Below are 21,638 nucleotides of genomic sequence, written 5' to 3' on the forward strand. Positions count from 1 at the left end.
GCGACGCGCAATGACAGTTGGGTGATTTTCACTCTCCACTTCCTGTGAAGGGATGTATCGATGTTCCCTTCTTCCCTGCGTCGTTCGCAGTGCCCTTCGAACTGAACATGTTCGCTCCCTTTGGATTGGAATCTCACTTAAGATGGCGGAATACCCTCTGAAGTCCACTTCGCAGTCCACTTACGGTCGAACGGAACGCACCCTGGGGCTCGAGGACCAAGGTTGAGAATGCCTGGTGTAGACGACAGGTGTAACTAGCACTCTGGGCCTTAATAAAAAGCTAACAGGATAAAACATAGATTTGCATTGAGATTAATTTTAGAATTTGGATCGTGACTCAGTGGATTAAAATTGAATTGCATATTGTCTTAAAAAGATTATTAACTGAAAGTTCTGTTATTATTCCTTCACTCACCCTCATGTTGTTCCAAACCTGTATGACTTTCTTCTGTAAAGCACAAAAATAGATGTTTTGAAGAACAGTTTTTGTCCAAACAGTGGATGTCAGTGCGGTCCAAAACAACATCATTTTTTCAAAATATCTTATATGTTCTGCAGTAGCAAATGCATTTGAATCATTTTCATTTTGGACTAAACTCTCTCTTTTAACATTCCCACCCCATTCCGGTTTCATTGAAGGGACAAAACAGTCCTTTATTTTTCTAGCTCACCACTGCTGAGAACATAAAACATTTATTATGACACCATCCAGTTGAAAACCATCCTTCACTTGATAGCTCGAATGTGCTCATGCAGTCATTGTATGAACTTGCTCCATGAAGAAGGAGCCAGATCTTCCATATTTCACATGAATCTCACTGGAGAAGTTTTTTCTGGACATCAGTCTCTCTTCACGTCAGCCTAACAGCTTAGCATGCAGCTGTGTGCGTGTGTGTGTCAGTTGGACAGAACAGAGCGTGGTGTGCTAACCAGAACCACCTGCCTCACAAGCTCTGTTTCGCCAATCTCTTACTGACCGATTTGACCTTTGACCTCCCCAGGGCCCGCTTCAAACAGTGCATGAATGGTTTGTGTGTGTGTTTTTGTGTGTGAATGTGTCAGTTTGTGTGGAATTATTCCGCAGCTGTTCTTTTGGAGGTAAAATTGACCCCTCAGTTCCAGACTTCAGAGAGACTCCCCTGATGGAACGCTTTTGCAGAGCATACGCACCCGTGCAGAGCATCGCACAAAATGTTGCCTTCACTTTAGAGAAATCGCTATGAAATGCTCCAGACCAGCTGAAACGGATTGTTGCTCAGAGGAATTTCACTTTGTACATCATTTATTTGTTGCTCTGTGTGTGTGTGTGTGTGTTGCATGAATGGGTTTTATTTTTTATTGTCCCTTTGGATAACATCTGTGTGTTGTATAGATTTGTGTTTCACCTGAACACGCTTTGAAGAGAATGCTTTTCATGATGCCCGCATCTTTTAACACATCTGTGATGGGTTATTAGAGTATGTTGGCCGTGCTGCGGGGGAGTCGCTCAGTGACAAATCTGTTCAGCTCTTCATCCAACACTGACTAGATCCAGCTCATTTCCTTTTCTAACAGGCATTAGTTTATGCCACTGTGATTTTGAAGTGTTTTTGAAGGAATCTTTTCCGTTGCTGCTGTGTTGGCTGCAGCTGGCCTTTTGAGAGCTGTGTCAGAAATCACAGGCTGAAATTAAGTTACTATTTATCCCTGCTGAGCGAAGAGAAATCCTTGCTCAGGGCTCATGCTTCCAAGAGTGCTTTAGTATTGATTTCACTGATAGGTGTCAGCCTGCCCTCTCTATTTTTTCCCCTCATCAGTTACACTTTTATTTTTTATATTCGTTTTGGCTGATTTTGTTTTTTGAATGACTCAGAAACTTCTTTGGTGGAAGTTGAACAATGTTGGCTACATGTCAAAAGTTTAGAATAAGTAAAATTTTCTTTTTAAATGTTATTGAAAGAAGTCTCTTGAGCTCATCAAGGCTGCATTTATTTGATAGAAATTACAGTAAAAACAGTAATATTGTGAAATATTATAATACTATTACAGTACTTTTTTCTATTGTAATATACATTATTAGTAAAATAGGAATTTTCAGCATCATTTCTCGAGTCTTCAGTGTCACGTGATCTTTCAGAAATAATGTTAATACGCTGATTTGCTGCTCAATTATTAATAATGGGTCTTATTATTGTCAATGTTTAAAACTTTTGCTTTCTTTTATGAATAGAAAATTCAAAAGAACAGCCTTTTTTTGAAATAGTAATAGTAAATAGTCTTAACTGTCACTTTTGATCAATTGAATGCGTTCTTGCTGAGAAAAAATTTCTTCTTTTAATTTTTTCACTGTTTCCACAAATATTTTAAGGAACAAAAACTGTTTTAACATTGATAATAATAACTAGAAAATAGAAAATAATAATTTCTTGCACCAAATCATCATATTAGAATATTCTCTGAAGGATCATGTGAGACTGAAGACTGGAGTAATGAAATTGAAAATTCAGCTTTGACATCACAAGAATAAATCCATTTTTATATTGTAATAATATTTCATTATATATTTCAATATTCTGCTTTTTTGAGCAAATAAGAGACATTTAAAAAAAAAAAACTTAATCAAACTGAGCATCCAGTTGTTAATACAGTGGTCACAAATTCAATCTAAAATAAACACTTTAAAATTAAGTGTTACCATAGGAATATTGACAATTTAATGGTCATTGGCTATAACAAATAAATTATCCGATTATTGGAATTGTTTATAAATAATAGAAGTACATTTCTACTCTAAATGTAAAACTACATCTGTGTTAGCAGGGGTGACTGAGAAAGACGGTGAGGAACAGATTAAAGAAAAAGAAACTGAGACAGAGGGTGAAGGAACAAGTAAAGAAGAACTGAAGGAAAAAGGAGAAGGTTTGGGGAAGGAGGAAGTGGAGAAACAGAAGGTGTGTTGGCGTGTTGGCCTGAAGGTGGCCTGGGACATTCACACACCAGGTCTCGCTTTGCCTCTACAGTCTGGAGACTGCTACTATATGACAGGTACACAATCACATTCATCTGTGTCCAAAAACGGTAGACTCAAGTACATGTGTAAAGGGGATTGTACCGTCTCGGTCATGTTGAAATGCATTAGACCAGGAATTGTCTTTCCCAGAGGATGTGCACATCGACATCCTTTTATATACATGTGTGTGTCTGTTTCCCTAGGATTTTGCTTCCACATGTTCCTTCTTCATGTGTATCAAAGAGGTTAAGAAAACCAAATGGTATTTTATGAATCGATGTGACCCCTGTCTGAGAGCAGGACTGAGACGGAGAGAGAATCAGTAAATCAAGACTTTTATTACTGAGGGCTACAACAGATGCCCCCATCAATGACCCCACATTTGCAAAAACCCTCTCCTCTAAATATCCCATAAAGTGTGTTTGATGACTTTGATAAGGACACTATTTATTTCCCGATTTCTGTGTACAAGCATGACTAATGCTTCCCCTCCATTGCACACATTTTATCACTCCTGTTTGGACATTTTCATCTATTTTTGAAAGTCTTTCCAGTGGCCGTGCCTCTTTGTTACTCGCTGCTCTAAACTTAAGAGTTATTTATAGCTACCTAATGGTGCTCTCAGTCCTGTGAAGTGACTTTAAGTGTAAAGCTAAAGCAATATAAACATAATGGGTCATAATGGGTTTTCTGGGCACAGGACAAGGGTGAAAGTGTGACTGGAAAACTGCCTCATGAACTGTTAATGATACTATGTCTTCTGGCTGAATTAATCAGATTTTTGGAAGGAAGGAAGGACACATCAGCTGCTTTTTCAAAGGAAAATAAAATAATAGGAAGTAAATAGGGAAGGCAGGAGTGAAGGAAAAGCTGGTAAAAAAGGTGAATGAAGAGAAAAGGAGAATGGAAGAAAAACCCACACGTCACATCAGGCGAGTAAAATAGCAAGGATAGAAGGCAAAGGAAGTTAAATGGGGGAGAAGGAAGAAAGTAAAAGGGGGAAAAAAGAAGGTAAAGAGAAAATAAGTAAAAAAGGAAGGTGAAGTAAGGTATTAGAAAGTATAAAGGAAGGATCAAAAGAGGTAAATTAAGTATTGGGAAAGTAAACTGGAAGGAAAAGGAAATAAAGGGAAGGAAGATGGGTAAAATAAGTTTAAAAAAAGAAAGGCAAAGGGAAAGAAAAATATAAAAGGAGAAGGAAGGAAGGAAAGAGAAAAGCAAAGAAGGATTGGAGAGTGGGAGACGAAGGAAGACATACAGTAAATGACTTGCAGATATTCAACTCCACATTCCCATCAGTCTCTAACACTGTCACAGCTCTTCCCCTCCATCCGCTGATGCCTGAGACATCTGTGTGCAAATCTAATCAGTGGATTCTCAAAAATGGAATTTGGGGATGGGTAGCGGGAGCAATTTGTTGGACCGACACCGGCCCAGCTGCTAATAAGATTTCTTTTGCTCAATGCTCCAGGGACAGGACAGACCTAGGGAGAGGTTTTGACCCAATAGATTTAAAAGCCCGCTTTTAACTCAAGTGCAGCAGACACCTGACGACAAGAGAATCATGATAAATATTTATTAGAGGAATTTGGTACGGTCCATGATTCATATTGAGGTTGTGACAGAGTCCAGGTTGAGAGATGCCGAGTGTTATTAGATAGCAAGTGTTTTAAAGACGATGTAATGTGACAGGAAAGAATAATAGTATACAGAGAAAATGAAACAAATGTTACTGTTGTGCTCACTCTAGTTTATGCTGCTGTTCGTCAGAGAATGTGGTGAATCCATTGATTTCAATGGGGCATATCCCTTTCAGTCCCTTTCCAACACTTATCTGTTAAATAGGGAAATAATGACATCTCAAAAACTGCTGGCCAAATAAAAATCTGACATGAACTGTCTTTTAAATGTTGTTTCTTATGCTCAAATAGTGTTAAAAAAGCATGTATTTTAGGTTGGCCAGTGTGCTAAGTGTGAGTCTCTAATAGCAGGTGCATTGTCTCTTTTGTTTTTTAGAAGGTAGGACTTGCATTACTAGAGCTGCCCTGGTATATTTACATTCTTTGGCCCAGTTATAACATCTGAATAAAAACCCCAATATACTCACACAGCGAAGCTCTTTTTTGTTCTTTGCTCAGGGGTTAAAATGGTTATATTTACCTGAGCAGTGTTATATGCTGTTGGGAGCAGCGTTTAGATGAATGCCGCAACAAAGTCGTAATTACACGTGGGAAACTCCAAATTTTCTTTGAGCTCTGTGTTTCCAAGTCGGGGGCGTGTCAGGGGCCGCAAAATAAATAGATGCAACGTCTCTAGTGGATGCTAAATGTTCATAAATTAATTAAAAACATAAAGCAAAACACACCTGATGTTCATTCTTTGTTCTTCAGTTTCTAGGAGTATAGTTAAAAAACCTTGCTGTATTTTTGTGTAGTTAATTAACCAAAGGTTTGCTCCGATGTGACTTGAACGCATCTGAAAAATTAATTACGACTTGTAAATATGAACTTCCCAGAAGGTCTTGAATGCATCAAAACATACAACAAAAATGACAGAAGTGAGAAAACGGTAGCCTGACAAGCCAGACCCACATCAAGATGTTGGGTCTGGAAACTCACCATTGGCAGGGCTCAATCCGAGGGGCGGGATAAACGGCTGTCTTTCAAATTCCCTCTGCACACAACAGGATAGCGCTACAACCAACCAGAGCAACGAAGAAGGTGAAGCGGAGCTAGTTGATAGATTAAACTTTCGCCGTATCCGGTCGGCAAATCTCCGAACACATCTTTCTTTTCTTAAAAATGACTTAAGCTTTTTTTTGAGAAAAGAACAAAGAACGGCACTGAACTCCAAGTCTTCCAGAGTCGCGACCAAAAAGACAGCTGTTCGCCAGCTTCTTTGTTTACCAGTAGCAACTCTGCCATCATTATGTTAAGCCCGCCCACCGACTCTGTACACGATGTGATTGGCCTGACTAGAGTTTGGTTTTTCCAACTCACAAGCCAACGGAGAGTTGCTAGACTGTATTAAACATGGACAAATATTTTACTAGGGGTGTAACGGATCGCAGTTGATCCATGATCCGTACGGATCACGACCCACGGTTCGGCACGCACGTGACCTGCGGATTTATTGCGCATTTTTTTAAACTTGTGGATTTACCTGAATTGTTTAGTGATCGCAGACTAAAAGACTTTAAACTCGATGCTGAGTTCCAGAGAAACACATGTGTTCACATGAACAGGCCATGTTAATCAGTCAACAGTGGCTAGCGGAGAAGTAGAAAAAATTGAAAAGCCTCCCGCATCATTCAAATCGCATGTATGGGAGCATTTTGGCTTCCCCGTAAAATATAATGATGACGGAAGAAGGGTGGTGGACAAAACTGTAACAGTATGTAGGCACTGTGGCGCATACATCGAGGCACCTGCTGATACATGGCACCTGCTGATGCCCGTTTCACACTCCATTTGCAGTGCGTATGGGGTGCATATTTTTTCCGTATCCATGTTAACGGATACAGCTTTCACACTGCACGCGGCTTCGGTTCGTCAGTGCGTTCCAGGAGCGCGTAGCCATACAGCTGTGCTGCGATCGTTTCCGCACAGGGTCTATTTTTTTTATGTGCTGGCGCTGAATTAAAGTGACAGCGCATCCGCATTAAAACAAACATGTATTGATGCAAAAATATATACGTAATCTATACATCTAAAGTAGGTACTAGGCTATATAAATATAAAGTAATGAATTCAATAAAACGTTGTTTAAGTGTAGTGCGTTTAAACATTATATCTATAAAATAGTGTGTAGGCCTACAAAGAGAATTGCAATGCTGACAAGTGTGAGAGGTCTACTCTCTCCCCTGAGAATGTTGACATCCTAATATTAAAAAAAAAAAAAAATAAATAAATAAATTATAAACTCAGGCCCATTTTGACGTCTCAGGTTGTTTTTTACATGTTACACTTTAACAACTGAGTAAAATTTTATTTATTCAGATGGTTATTTATTTATTTTATTTTTGTTAAAACCAAAAGTTCCTTGTTAACCTATAAACCATATAGGTTATGTTAACACCAAAAGTTTTCATGTAATAAATGGAAAGCAAATAAAAATTGTCTCCTCCCCCTTTTATTCTGATCTGAAAATGATCCGATCCGTAGTGTGATTCGAACCGTGAGTTTTGTGATCCGTTACACCACTATATTTTACTATAACCAATTTCTACTATACACTCTAAAAAATGCTGGGTTAAAAACAACCCAAGTTCGTTTTAACCCAGCGTTTGGGTTAAATGTTTACCTTAAACAACCCAATCGCTGGGTTAGTCCATTTTCAACCCAACTTGGGTTGTTTTTAACCCAGCATTTTTTCGAGTGTAAAGCAGCTCTCTAGTGGGTTCCTGTTTTTTTTTGTGCCTGAAAATTAACCAGGGAAGATTTCAATGTCAAAGAAGGCGGGGCTCCAGGTCATCTACCTATTATGTAAACCACAGACCAGTGGTAGTTTGAAGGTGTTTACCAGCCAGAGCGATCCTTTTCAGGAAGGTTGCTTTGGCAAGCCATTTCGAAATCTCCAAACTTCGTTTTGGCCTCATTTGGTTCAAAATGACTCCCACCAGTTTGTTCTTTGATTTAGCTTGAAGTATATCGGGGCCATAAGAGTTTGATCGACCACAACAAATGCTCCTTCCCAGAGTTTATAATGATGTTGAAGTATGTTTCCTCTGATTGTTGTATGTGCGTGTGTGGTTGTATAGATGATCTGAATCGGACACATCAGCACTGCGTACTGGCTGGTGACACGGCTAGATTCAGCTCCACTCACAGAGTCGTACAGGTGAGCGTCATCTTGTCCTGATCGCACCTGTAAAATCGTCAACTTTCATGTCGTCAACCAATAACCCCCTATTTTCTGGTTTATAAGTAAATACCGCTCTATTATCTGTCATGTTCCTTCAGTGTTCTACAGGTACACTGGACTACATACAGAACCGCTGCTCAGAGGCTTTGGAGAATTTACACACAGACACTGAGAAGAACACCAAGAGTCTGAGTTGTCTCCTCCCCTCCACCCTCCAGTGCATCGAGGACATTCACAACGAGGTGTGTATGTGAATAGTTTTTTAAGCATTGTAAAATGTGTACTCATAACACCAAATCCCAAACACAAGTCTCAGGCCATAACAGTTGAGGTTGCTCTGAGGTTTTTTTAAAGGTTGTACTTGCCATTAATTTTTCAAACCCCAAACAATAGCTCTTTTAGAGGGCCTAACCATCAGTGCGGCCTTGTGTAGGTCTCTGTTGAACCCCGACTCCAACGATTATCGCTCAGCAGTCAGCACCTTAAAAAACCCTTGCAAATATAAAGTGTTTACCCCTGCCTGGGGGCGGCAGCCTCCCCGGAGGTTACCGACCTCAAAACTCTGACCTGATTGAGGCTATTTTGTTGAAACTGCCCACGAGGGCCTGTGTGCGTTCTTGAATGATGTATTATTGTATTATTTATTATTGATATGTGTATTTATCCCAGCACACTGTTCTAGCAGAGCTCAGTGTCTACCTTTTGTTCAGTGTGGTGGATTGCATGAAGATTGCAGTAAGCAACCCCTGATGGGGGGGATCTGTATAGGATCTGTAGTGTGGAGATTAATGTATTGTGTCAGTCCCATTGATGTTGATAAAGGCCAATGTATATGGAGGTTAAGGAGAAGTTTTTGCTGGAGAGGTTGTTGGGAAAGAAATCTCTCTCCCTCTTCCAACATTTTGGCCCTCAGAGACTTGAGCTTGCATTGTTGTGGAATTACAGGGCTATTTCAGCTAACAATTATGTCATCATTTACTCAACCTCATGTCATTCCAAACCTGTAGGACTTAATTTCTTACATGGAACACAAAAGGAAATGTCTAAGTTACTCCTTTTCTGTACAATGAAAATGTATAGAAATTTCAAATGGACACAAGAAATCAAACTCAATGTAGGGCTTTCCCAAAATCAGATTTTCCCCACGATTATGGGCTAAATAATTCACGGAAACAACATTATCTTGATATCTATAGAAATGGTTGTCTCTTTCTTCTTCTGGAGCCATATGGTGATAGATTTGTATGAGGAAAAGGCAGAAAGTTGTTATTCACTGAAAGGCTATCCACTATTCAGTCCTTCCAGAAAAATGCGGCTTTTTTTTGTGATTGTTGCGGGCAAAAATCCTTGATTATGCGGCACGTTTTCTTAAAAAATGCGATGAAAAATGCGGGATATTTATGCAATTTTATGCGATAAAATTGCGGGAACTTGCAAAAACTGCGGTTTGATGAGAAAGAGAAAAAAAGCACTACATCACAGAAAGTGCTGGAATATTTAAGTTCTCATCTGGTTTTATTGAAGACCTTAATAATGGCTCAAATTTACAAAACATTTAGTCAATCAAGTTCTGTAGCTTTACAAAAGGAATATGCTACAACTTCTGAAAAAATTTATAAATAACTTCCTGTTTTACAGATGTCGCTATACAAAACAGACATTTGAGTGCTTCCAATGCACAAAGTGCAATCTCTTAAAGGGTTAGTTCACCTAAAAATGAAAATTCTGTCATTAATGACTTCCCTTTATGTTGTTGGACACAAATTAAGATATTTTAGTTGAATTCCGATGGCTCAGAAAGGCCTCCATTGGCACAATGTACACTCTCAAGACCCATAAAAGGTAGCCTACTAAAGACGTCGTTACAAAGTCCATCTCACTACAGTGGTTCCACAATAACTTTATGAAGCGACGATAATAGTTATTGTGTGCAAAAAAAACTAAATAACGACTTATATAGTGATAACTGATTTCAAAACACAGCATCATGATGCTATGAATCATCGAGGTGATTCATGATTCGGATCGCGTGTCAAACTGCTGAAATACGTGACTTTGGCGATCCAACCTGCTGAATCGACTCATTGATTCATAACGCTTCAAACCGCTGAATCAACTCATTGATTCATAACGCTTCAAACCGCTGAATCGACTAATTGATTCATAACGCTTCAAAGTTTCATGATGCTGTGTTTTGAAATCAGTCAGCACACAGGGAAACTGCTTTGCTCTTTTGCTGTTATTTTTGTTGGCCAATGGGAGTTTGTGCTTCATCATGGTTTCACCGGTATCTATGGTTTCTCCACGGGGTTTGAAGCTTTTCGATGACGTTCGCGTCGGGTAATCACGTCACTTCAAAACGTTCCCATGGCAATAGGCGGAAATGGCGGTTCTTGTGTGAAGTAAACGAAAATTTTTCAACTTTCTGCTAATAAATATGACTTTTTTTTCAACGAAAATGCGGGGATTATGAAATCATGATAGCCCGCATATTTTGCACGCGGAAATAGGCAATTTATGCGGCGAAAGTGCGGCGTATTTGAAAAAATGCGGCCCCCGCATGAATATGCGGACTTTGGCTGATTATGCGTTAAATCACGCGATCGCATAATCACGTTTTTCTGGAGGGACTGTGCTCTCAAGTCTAATTTGCTTGTGCATATTCAAGTTTTACATCAGTAATCAGATTTCCGTAAATGTATTTCTATCGCCCGATCAGAATGCACCAGTTTTGTGTAAGCACTAGAAAAGTTTGTGTTCCCCAAGTTATGTGCAATAGATGGGTTTCTAAACACCAAATTGCAAATAAAATCGCCAGAATACACATAAAAAAACTAGTGCTGGGCAAACGATTAATCGTGATTAATCGCATCCAAAATAAAAGTTTGTGATTACATAATATGTGTGTGTACTGTGTATAATTATTATGTGCATATATAAATACACACTCTTTCATTTATATATTTAAGAAATATTTTCATGTACTGTATATATAGTTATATAATTTATCTTATACTGTATATATATATATATATATATTTTATATATAAATATAATGTATTATTCTTAAATATATACATGCATGTGAATGTATTTATATATACATAATAATTATACACCGTACACACACATATATTATGCAAACACAAAACTTTTATTTTGAATGCGATTAATCGCAATAAATCGATTGCCCTGCACTAAAAAAAAACATGCAAAAAAAATCATATTTATTCAAAAAATTCCTAGATGTGCATCAAAAAAACCTTTGCTTCATGAAGTTATATGACTGAATGATTTAGTTATGTGGCATCCCTACAATTCTCATTGTCTGAGCTGATGTGTGTGCACAAATATGGCTCTTTATTTGTATGACCAGGTGTGCATATGTGGGTTTACAGAGCAAACAGCACAGACTGGCCTCTTATCGATTGAGTCACAACAGTTCTGGACTCGAGGGTGCTCTGGTGAAATTGGTTGGTACTCCTAACAAGTGAGCTGTGTGAGAGAGATGTCTAGAAACCTTAACCTATTTGATATTTAAGATTCCGCATTGCTATATCTGCAGGTCATCGTGACGTACCGCCACGTTCAGCTGGATATATAGACAGACAGACTCTCCACCTTTCACTGAAAGCCTTTTTGTTTTTGTCTGTTTCCTCTCTCTCTCTCTCTTTCTCCCCTCCAGCATATGCAGGTGGCATTTAGTCTCAGTACCTCACAGCAGCAGACGGCTTGGCTCTAAATGCCAGTCGCATAGTTTCCAGCTCTGTGCCTGTTGCAGGCTTGCTCTGCGGGAAACTGGCCTCCATGTTGGCTCAAAGCTCTCGGCGCTGTGTGTGCTTTCAACACAGAAGGACAGACAGACAATCAGCGCGGGGGGGAAAAACAGACACAAAAGTGTCTGCTAGCATTTGTAGCCTCCGGCGTCCGTTGAGAGGCTGTCAGCGGTCGGTTTTGGTCTGAAGCAATTGTAGGTTTGAACCAACACAAAGTGTAGCATTTCTTTGAAGGTGGCCATATGTGAAAGGGAACCCTTGGTGTCTGATCTCAGTCCAACTAAAGATGAACCTGTTCAAGCCAGTTTGAATGCTTAAAGACCGATAGCCAACACAGGTATTTATAAAGCAGAAAAAAGAGTCAGCTGTGCAGTTTTACAGTCCATCAAATAAAGGACCTGTTCACATCAGTTTTTTTTTTTTTGATGCAACAAGATTTAAAAATACATGCACATACTACATACATGCACGTGCGATTAATACTAAACATACTACTCAGAAAACAAAAAAGTACCAGTGAGGATTTTTTTTACTGCTTTCCTGTTGAGGCACTAATATTTTTACTTTCCCTGTTAGTGCTTTCACTGAAAGAATGTCAGTTTTTATTTTTACAAATATATTCATATTTGCTAGGAGTATTTATATTTTCCACGAAGTGTTACAATGCATTTTTTACATTTTCTTATTTTTTCAGCTATAATGTAAGAAAGTAAACTAGCTATGTCTATATTTTATATATAATTAATTTTCTTTTTAAAGAAATGGCTACTTTTATTTAACAAGTATGTGTTAAATTGATCAAATATAACAGTTACGACATTTATAATGTTACAAAAATCTATCATCAAAGGATCTTGGAAAATGTTAAGTAGTATATATTAAATGTTACATGAGCACCAAATATATGACACTGAAGGCTTAATTGCTGCTGAACATTCAGCTTTGCCGTCACCTGAATAAATTACATTTTAAAATATATTCAGATAGTATAGTTATTTTATATACTTTTTTTATTGTATTTTTGATCAAATAAATACGTGAAAACTGAAAGTGACATTTGAAGGCCAGGAATTCACCCATACTCAGAATTTGTCCTCTGCATCTAACCCATCGAAGTTAGTGCACACACACATTAGGAGTAGTGAGTAGTGGACACGCACACATAATGCAAACCAAGGACACACACACCAGGAGCATTGGGCCATTTTGCTGTGGTGCCTATAGGGAGTGATTGAAAAGGGTTAAGAGGGAAACGGGAAGAGGTTCATATCTTCTAAACAATACATTATACACCATTATTTTCTATATTAAATAATTATTAATTTAAATAAAACAGATCCCAAGTTTAGGTAGTGTGTGTGTGTGTATGTAACGTAACTCTATAAATTCATAAACACAACAACAGGCAATATTTTATCTAAAAAATAAGCTACTCGTATTCATTTCTTGTTTATTGAATGGCAATATAAATACAATCACAACTGTGCTAATATTTTAAACACAAAATCGTGTTCAAAGCTTTCTTTCATGTCATTCAGTTGCTCCATATCAAGCCAGGCAACTTTACAGTTAAATTCAGTGAAGAGACGTAGTGGCTGTTCTGGTGTTGTGTTGTTGTTTAGTTGTAACTCTTAGCTATGGCGCAGAGGGTGTCTGTTGTTTGGAGAATGCATTTTGGAGCAGTGCTTTGTTCATAGCTTGTGGGAGGGCAAGCGTGAGGTGCTTACATTTACATGTGGGGCAGACACAGATACACATGTGCACGTGGCTACATTAAGCATCATTAGGAGGGTTAACTCATCACTTCAAAAGAGTCAAAGATGGGGAGATTCCCAGAGGAGAAAGGCTGAGAGCCTGTGGTGGATTCTGTTGCTCCCTGTAGAGAGAAAAAGGGAGAGATTGATGGGATGAAGAATGAAAGCAACGAAGTAAAGAACGAAAAGAAAGAAAGAGAAGTGTGTGTAGGTGCAATGTTTTTGGCGTGTGTGATAAATCTTTACGTCTCTCCTGGGTGTAACGTAGCAGCAGACATAAACAAAGGAAACGAAACAACAAACAGGAAAACAGGAAATGCAGATGTCATCACCCTCCTTCCTATTGTGATGATACAGTTATGATCAGCGCCACACAAAGACGCAAAGATGTCAAGTACAAAGCAAGCGGCTTGTGTATATGGTTACAGAGGTGTGTGTGTATGATTTGTTCTGCATCTGTCGTCCTCTAAGAGTATGTGCGGCTACCTGCGTTCCCTTGTTAATGTGACCTTAACGTGGGTGTTTAGTTTTGAAAATCACTCGCACCACCCCATACAAATGCCCTTCCCCCATCATCTCCCCACCTCACTGACTCAGGTGACTAGCACCCAGTCCCGTCTGCTGCTTTATTCTGCTGCTAAATTGCCCAGTGATGGATGGATGGAGTTTGATAAATGGATGGACGTCTGGATTGCTGTTGTTTCAGAGTGCGCTGATATAATACAGTACACATAGGCCAGAGAGCTGGATAGTGAAGAATGACTGGAGCACAAAACATTTTTGTCCAACAACCACATTTTACAGACTATCAAACACACTTGACTGCTGTTTTTTTCAGACATTGTTAAGTAAATGTCAGCTGCTTGCTACGGTTTGACCTCTTGTTCAAGGACTGGACTTCACCGGCCTAGTTTTCAAAAGCCTCTCTGCTGCAAAAAAGGCAAAATGCTTTGGAGTTTGTTTTTGGTCCTTTTAAATGGTCCCTGTGTTCAGAAACCAATAGTATTAACAGCCTGGTGTCTGTAATGAATGGTGGTTCCAGAAACACAAGCTTATAACTTATTGGTTGAGTTTTTTTTACTTTGTTGTTGAGTGAGTTCATTGAGTGAATATAGCTATAAAAGTCTTCACATATGGCATTTGAAACGATTGATTTAAATGTTTAGTGTTTTTACTTCTTTAGAGAAAATGGTATAGAATATTCTGTAGAATATGTTCTATAGAAAGAAATATATTCTATAGAATATTTCATATTTATTCAAATGGACCATATAATGGTTATTAGCAATAAAATGACAATAATTATAATAATGATAATTCATTACCAGCTTAAAGTATAATTTTTTTAGGTAAGACAAGTAGATTTATATAGCACATTTCATAGTACACAATGGCAATTCAATGTGTTTTACGTAAAAACAAATCATAACAGATGCATAAGAAATAAATGAATTCCAGTTAAATCCCATTTAATGTGCAGGGACTGCTATTCATAGGTTTTTTTTACCTGAAAAGTGAAAACACTGTGGCTCTTTTTTTTTTGTTGCACATTGTTGATCTGTGTGTAGAGTCGTTTGGTCAACCAATTGTGCAAGTTTGGGCCAGAACTACCTGTTTGTCCAAACAATGGAAGACATAGGGGCCAATTTGGGATAACCTGTTTGAAAACACTCATTATTTTTGCAGTTCTTTTTGGCGTCTCTAGTGGTGTGGAAATGACACTCTGCAGCTTTAACGTCTTGACCCTGTGTTGCTCCTTTCAGGTGGAGTTTGAATGGCTGAGGCAATACTGGTTCCAGGGCCGGCGTTACGCTAGATTCTGCAGCTGGTGGACTAAACCCATGGAACAGATGGAGAAAGACTGGAAGGAAATGGAGCGAATGGTAAGAGTGATGGAATGAACTGTAAGCAGGCCTGCAGAAAATCTGCGCCCAGATTTCTGCTCAATTCAGCATCTGACATTTCAGCTCTACATATGCGTGTTTGTTTATGAAATATTTTGGCTGATATGATTTTGCTTTCGGCTACCAGTACAGTGTTGTAATCCCAGCGCTGCTTAACACATTTTACAATATTTAAACCCACATTCCTTGCGGTAAATGTTAAACAAGTGTTCAGATTCTGTGGGTGGCTGGCCGTAAGACAAGAATCAGGGACGTAGAGAAAGATGGAGAGAATACAAAGTATAAAGTAATTTTGAAAATCTGTGTTAACACCATCACCACCTAGTCAACCCACCTAGTCAACCAACCTAGTCCTCTTTTTCAGTAATTTTTTGTTGTTGTTGTATAAAAGGTTAATGTCACAACTATCAATGGGTGGTGAATTTAGAAAATAAGATAATTATACAGGGCCAACCCTCGGCAATCACCAAATGTGAGTAAAAATCTGCATTGGCGAGTATATCTTTTTTTATGAACTCTGATAATGCAATGTTGCGAGAACATAAACATGGTTGTTTTTGTTTTGTGATGGTTCTTCATGAGTCCCTTGTTTGTTCTGAGCAGTTAAACTGCCCAATGTTCTTCAGAAAAATGCAAATTCTTCAGTTTTCCAGCCTCTTTTTCATATTTGAACTCTCTCCAGCAGTGACTGTATGATTTTGAGATCCTTCTTTTCTCACTGAGGACAACTGAGGGACTCAAACACAACTATTAAAAAAAGGTTCAAACATTCACTGATGCTCCAGAAGGAAACACGATGCATTAAGTGCCGGGGGTGAAAACTTTTGAGCAATACATTTTAGTACAGCCCTCGGAAGCCACAGAAGATACTTGCCTGTTTCCCTGAAGACAAATTAAGTGCAATTTACCTTATCTTCAAATAAAAAAAAGTTCACACCCCCCAGCTCTTAATGCATTGTGTATCCTTCTGGAGCATCAGTGAACGTTTTCACCTTTTCAGGACCCCGCCTGTCCGCATAGTCGTCCTTCTGCCTGCTGATGACCCCAGTATGCAGGGCGGCATCAGGGCTCTCTCATGCTGTAGAGGATGCAGCAGAGGTTATTTAAATCTAGGTGATCACAGCTGATCAGTGCTGTCTGTTTGACACATGTTTGATCCATGTGTGTGTGTGTGTGTGTGTGTGTGTGTGTGTGTGTTGAGCACACAGCTCTGCTCTCAGTGCTGTAGTTACTTTCAGTAGGGGGCACTGTTGTATCATCATAGTCTGTCTGTCTCTCGCTTTTTTGAGCAGTAATCACATCTAATGTGCTTCTGGGGCTAAGGACCAGCTCTTGAGCTAGTGTGTGTGTGTGTGTGTGTGTGTGTGTATGAAGGGGTGAGACAGTCTCAGGCTCACTGTGCGATACCGGTCCTCCTTCTGTTCAGAAACACAATTTAAGAGCGCTGACATCCACCCTTCAAAGATGTACATGTTCTTGTGTCTGTGAATACCACGTTAAACTTTTTTTCATCAATTATTTTATTTCAATCTATAGAAGTTAAATGTAAATTCGGGGGTATTTTAATATATAGGCTATGTATTAAATGCATAAAAAAAAAAAAAAAAACATATATATATATATATATATATATATACATACATATATATACATATATATATACATTCATAAATGCCAAAGGTTTTTGTAATATTTGTATGCTATATTACTGATTATATATTATTTGAATTATAAGAATAAAATAAAATAAATAGACAACTTTTAATTTATCACATTATATTAAATATTTTATTAACCATATTAAATCATAAATGGACGAGAGAAAAAGGAGAATACAACACCTGCCATATTCATTCATCTTAACATTTTAAAGACATTTTTTAAACTATACTTTTCTTTTTAATATTATTTATGTTGAAATTGTGGGTGCATTTTACCTGAGTTTTAACCTGATCAAGCTATTTTCTACGTTTTGTTAGTTGTACAAATATTGAATTTGTAGGATTGTTAGAGCTTAAATAAATAGCTCATGAATGTGAAAGCACTTTACAAAATACACATTAATTTGAATCCCTAATATCTGATATTTTCATGGCTGATTTAAATTCATTTAAGTATGATTTCGAGAGACAGTCATGGCATTTAACAGGGACATGTGTTTATCTTGATTCTTGGGAATTGTCTCGTTGGCCTTCCTGCACTTCTCTTGATTTTTCTGCAGTCTGAGCAGGTCCAGGGTTGGCTGGTCCGTGTGTTTCTCTGTGTGTTCACCCTCTTCCCGCTGTTTATTAAAGCCGCTCCTCTCCCATGGGGGTTTCTCTCTTTCGTTTTCCTTCTTTCTCTTTTCTTGTGTCTCCCTCTCTTGCTCTTCAGGCTGTTGTGATGCAAATTTTCACCCCTCCATTTGAATGACATCCTGATAAAACAAGTCTCTCTCTGGCTCCCTCTCTCTATCGCTCTCTCTCTGTCTCTCTCTCTCTCTCTAACCTGTACCTCATGAATTAATGTGAACTGTTTAATGGAAACAACATAGAAAAAATGGCAGAAAATAGAAAAGAAGAAAGAAAAGAATAAAGATAGCCATTTAAATGTGCTCTGATAAGATGAGGTAAATGTTATCAAACATCAGGTCTCAGGTCCTCTCCTCAATTTCTCTCTCTCACACACACACACACACTGGGTGAACGTCGGGTCCCTACAGAGAAGCTATCGTATTCCTCATACACCACTGACATTTATTTAGGCTTTTACCAGTGACACTTTCTTTCTCTCCCTCTCTCAGTCTGTCTATCCTGGCACAGGAGAGATAGTTGGCTATATGCAAAATATTTTAAATACCATCCAAGCTTTTTTTTTTTTTTATTCTTTTCTTTCATTTGTATGTGGTTGCAGGGCAGAGAGTGAGACGGCTGAGAGTGAGACAGGTCTGTTAACAATATCATGGGTTTATTCTGATGTTTTAGCTCTAATTTGTCACTTTTTCCAGTTCTGTCGCTCAGAGCGTCACATCAAAAAGCTTTTACCCCTCTAACCGCATCTATTCTGTCTTTCTTCCACGTACGCCGTCATCAAATATTGTGTGCTGAAACGTTTATTTTCAGACTGAATAGAAACTATTATGCGTTTATGGGAACAGTGAGCCTTTAGATGCATCTTCTGTTCCTTTTCGGTGGTGTTTGTGTTGGTCTTTATTTGCGCGTGTGTCGATTCGTGCACAGTGACCGTTTCATAATTTCATCCTATCCGTCCAATGAAAGAAAGCGAGCGAGCGAGAGAAAGCGAGCAATCATGACTGCAGGGGTCACCATTGATATCTGATTACGTTATTGACCTAGCGTGCGCGTGTGTGTGGCAGACAGGAAGGTAAAGACCTCTCTCCCCAGCGAGAGAGTGAGAGTGAGGGTCAATGTAAATGTTATTGCAGTGTGAGCTCATTTGATCAAAGCCACTGAAAGGTTAAGCGAATCCAATCTGGTTTAGTGTGTCTGAGGGTAGGGGGTGTATATGTGTGTGAGGGCAGCGGAGAGAGAGAGAGAGAGGCGGACGCAGTGAGGGGATTATCGTATAGCCGCTGAAATGCTGGATGTGGTGCGGAGCGCTTCTCTCTGTCTCTAATGCGTTTAGACAGCAATTGGCCTTAATAACCTTTATTGACTTCACTAGGTCAGTGCCAAGGATCTAATTATTCAAGTGTATCAATTTCATCTAGTTTAGAGCTGCCTCGTTCTGATAATTATTTTAAGGTCGACCGGGGCAATTCATCTCTATTCACTTATTTGATGAGTTTGTAAAACATTATAAATGTAATGGCTTTGCTGTGCATTTTCATCATAATAATATTCCAGAATACCTTTCGCAGGGCCACTGTGTATTGAACTAAATAGCTCTATTCTTTTGTCGATTTTGTGCATTGGTGGGGCTTATATATACATATAGTATGTAGTTTTGTTTGTGACTGTTGTAATTAAAAATATACACATATTGCATTAAATAATATATCATAATATACATAATAATAGCTATAATAATATGTATATACATAATGCAAATAATACCACATGTTGATACATCTTTTGAGTGTTTTCAAAATCAACAGTCAGACACAAAAACAAAGGCACGATCCCATAGTTTCTTTCTCTTTTCAAAGGCCATTTCTTTCGCTTTTGTTTTTCTCGGAGCAGTCGTCTCTTGTCAGATCAGAATGAACCACTCGATTTACCTGTGTTTCTCCTTCGGCTCGCCTGCTTAAATAATTACCTCCCAATTTCTCTTATTACACTTATAAACTGTAAATAAAAGGCTTCTAATAAATTTCACAGTAAGGGGCGGTTTATATTGGAGAATGGAGGAAAAATGGGAAGAAAAGAAGCAGGAAAAGGGGGGCGAGGAGAAAAACACTGTACAGTAGAATTTGCGGGCAAAAGGTATTTATGATTCCCTTTGAAGTCCTTATTGAACAGGGTAAGCTGAATTTTAGCAGGCCGTCATAGTGGGGAGGGTAAATACTTAAACCCCTTTAGAGAATTTCATGCGCTGATATGCCACTTGCAGGCTGTGTGTTTGTGTTTTCTACCTACAGGAGAGAGAGAGAGAGAGAGAGAGAGAGAGAGAGAGAGAGAGAGAGAGTGAGTGGTGGCTGGCTTTGTACCTGCATACAGAAGCTTTTGCAGATTCTTTGGGCAGGCAGGGAGACCGGTGGGTCTGTTTGTGTTTTTTGGGTCTGTTTTTTTTTCTTTCTTTGGTGGCAGGGATGGAATCTTTAGGAAGAAAATATTGTTGGATTTTTTTTTAAGTGCACACACAGAGGCTAACGGCTCCCCACAAGACCAGTTAAACACATTCGGCTAACAGACAAAAACGCCACACGTTATATCCCACCAACAATGCAGAAGAAATCTATTGTATAGTGAATCTATTACTATGTTGATAATCTATTTAGATGTGTAACTAATCACTGGATTTACTAAAAGTTGCCAGAGTAGTGGAGTCAAATGTTTTAGACATGATGTTTGGTTGATCGTTTACGTGTTGTTCTTAGCCAGAATAAGCTGCAGACTAGGCCAGACCTGTCAATTTTGTCTGGTTTTATACCCGTTTATACAAGATCCATGGTCCTTGATATACTTTTTTTTGTTTGTTTGCTTTTCACATATTTTTACATATTAAACTTGATATATATATACAGTATATATATATATATACACAACAGTTTGAACCATTTTCAAGTTTAATATGTAAAATATTTGTATATACACTCACCTAAAGGATTATTAGGAACACCATACTAATACTGTTTTTGACCCCCGTTCGCCTTCAGAACTGCCTTAATTCTATATGGCATTGATTCAACAAGGTGCTGAAAGCATTCTTTAGAAATGTTGGCCCATATTGATAGGATAGCATCTTGCAGTTGATGGAGATTTGTGGGATGCACATCCAGGGCACGAAGCTCCCGTTCCACCACATCCCAAAGATGCTTTATTGGGTTGAGATCTGGTGACTGTGGGGGCCATTTTAGTACAGTGAACTCATTGTCATGTTCAAGAAACCAATTTGAAATGATTTGAGCTTTGTGACATGGTGCATTATCCTGCTGGATGTAGCCATCAGAGGATGGGTACATGGTGGTCATAAAGGGATGGACATGGTCAGAAACAATGCTCAGGTAGGCCGTGGCATTTAAACAATGCCCAATTGGCACTAAGGGGCCTAAAGTGTGCCAAGAAAACATCCCCCACACCATTACACCACCACCACCAGCCTGCACAGTGGTAACAAGGCATGATGGATCCATGTTCTCATTCTGTTTGCGCCAAATTCTGCCAATTTTGGTGAGCTTGTGCAAATTGTAGCCTCTTTGAGCTTGAATCAGTCGGCCCATTCTCCTCTGACCTCTAGCATCAACAAGGCATTTTCGCCCACAGGACTGCCGCATACTGGATGTTTTTCCCTTTTCACACCATTCTTTGTAAACCCTAGAAATGGTTGTGCGTGAAAATCCCAGTAACTGAGCAGATTGTGAAATACTCAGACCGGCCCGTCTGGCACCAACAACCATGCCACGCTCAAAATTGCTTTAATCACCTTTCTTTCCCATTCTGACATTCAGTTTGGAGTTCAGGAGATTGTCTTGAACAGGACCACACCCCTAAATGCATTGAAGCAACTGCCATGTGATTGGTTGATTAGATAATTGCATTAATGAGAAATTGAACAGGTGTTCCTAATAATCCTTTATGTATATTTGAATGTATGCATGTAATTCATTCATGTGATAGCAAAGCTGAATTTTGAAGTTTTTAATTTTCTATCTTATCAGTCTAAAACTGCTGCTTAATATTTGAGTGTAAAC

At 38.7% G+C, this 21,638-nt stretch overlaps 1 protein-coding gene across 6 annotated transcripts in view; it reads left to right on the plus strand.

Moving 5' to 3' along the window:
* fto (FTO alpha-ketoglutarate dependent dioxygenase) overlaps nt 1-21,638 on the plus strand; it is a gene marked incomplete at both ends in the record, with an annotated part of 159,536 nt that overhangs the window by 47,430 nt on the left and 90,468 nt on the right. For 3 of the 6 annotated variants that reach the window (XR_013816070.1, XM_079810666.1, XM_079810668.1), the window contains 4 exons: nt 2,800-3,024; nt 7,749-7,828; nt 7,951-8,094; nt 15,146-15,265. Coding sequence is in view for 5 of the 6 variants with exons in the window: in XM_079810666.1 (XP_079666792.1) it covers nt 2,800-3,024; nt 7,749-7,828; nt 7,951-8,094; nt 15,146-15,265 (569 nt within the window). Of the gene's footprint in view, nt 1-2,796; nt 3,025-7,748; nt 7,829-7,950; nt 8,095-15,145; nt 15,266-21,638 lie in introns of all 6 variants that reach the window. The other 3 variants (XM_079810667.1, XM_079810669.1, XM_079810670.1) reach the window with 1 other exon arrangement.

Source organism: Gobio gobio (genome assembly GCF_949357685.1).
Source record: "Gobio gobio genome assembly, chromosome: 2".
Lineage (NCBI taxonomy): Eukaryota > Metazoa > Chordata > Actinopteri > Cypriniformes > Gobionidae > Gobio > Gobio gobio.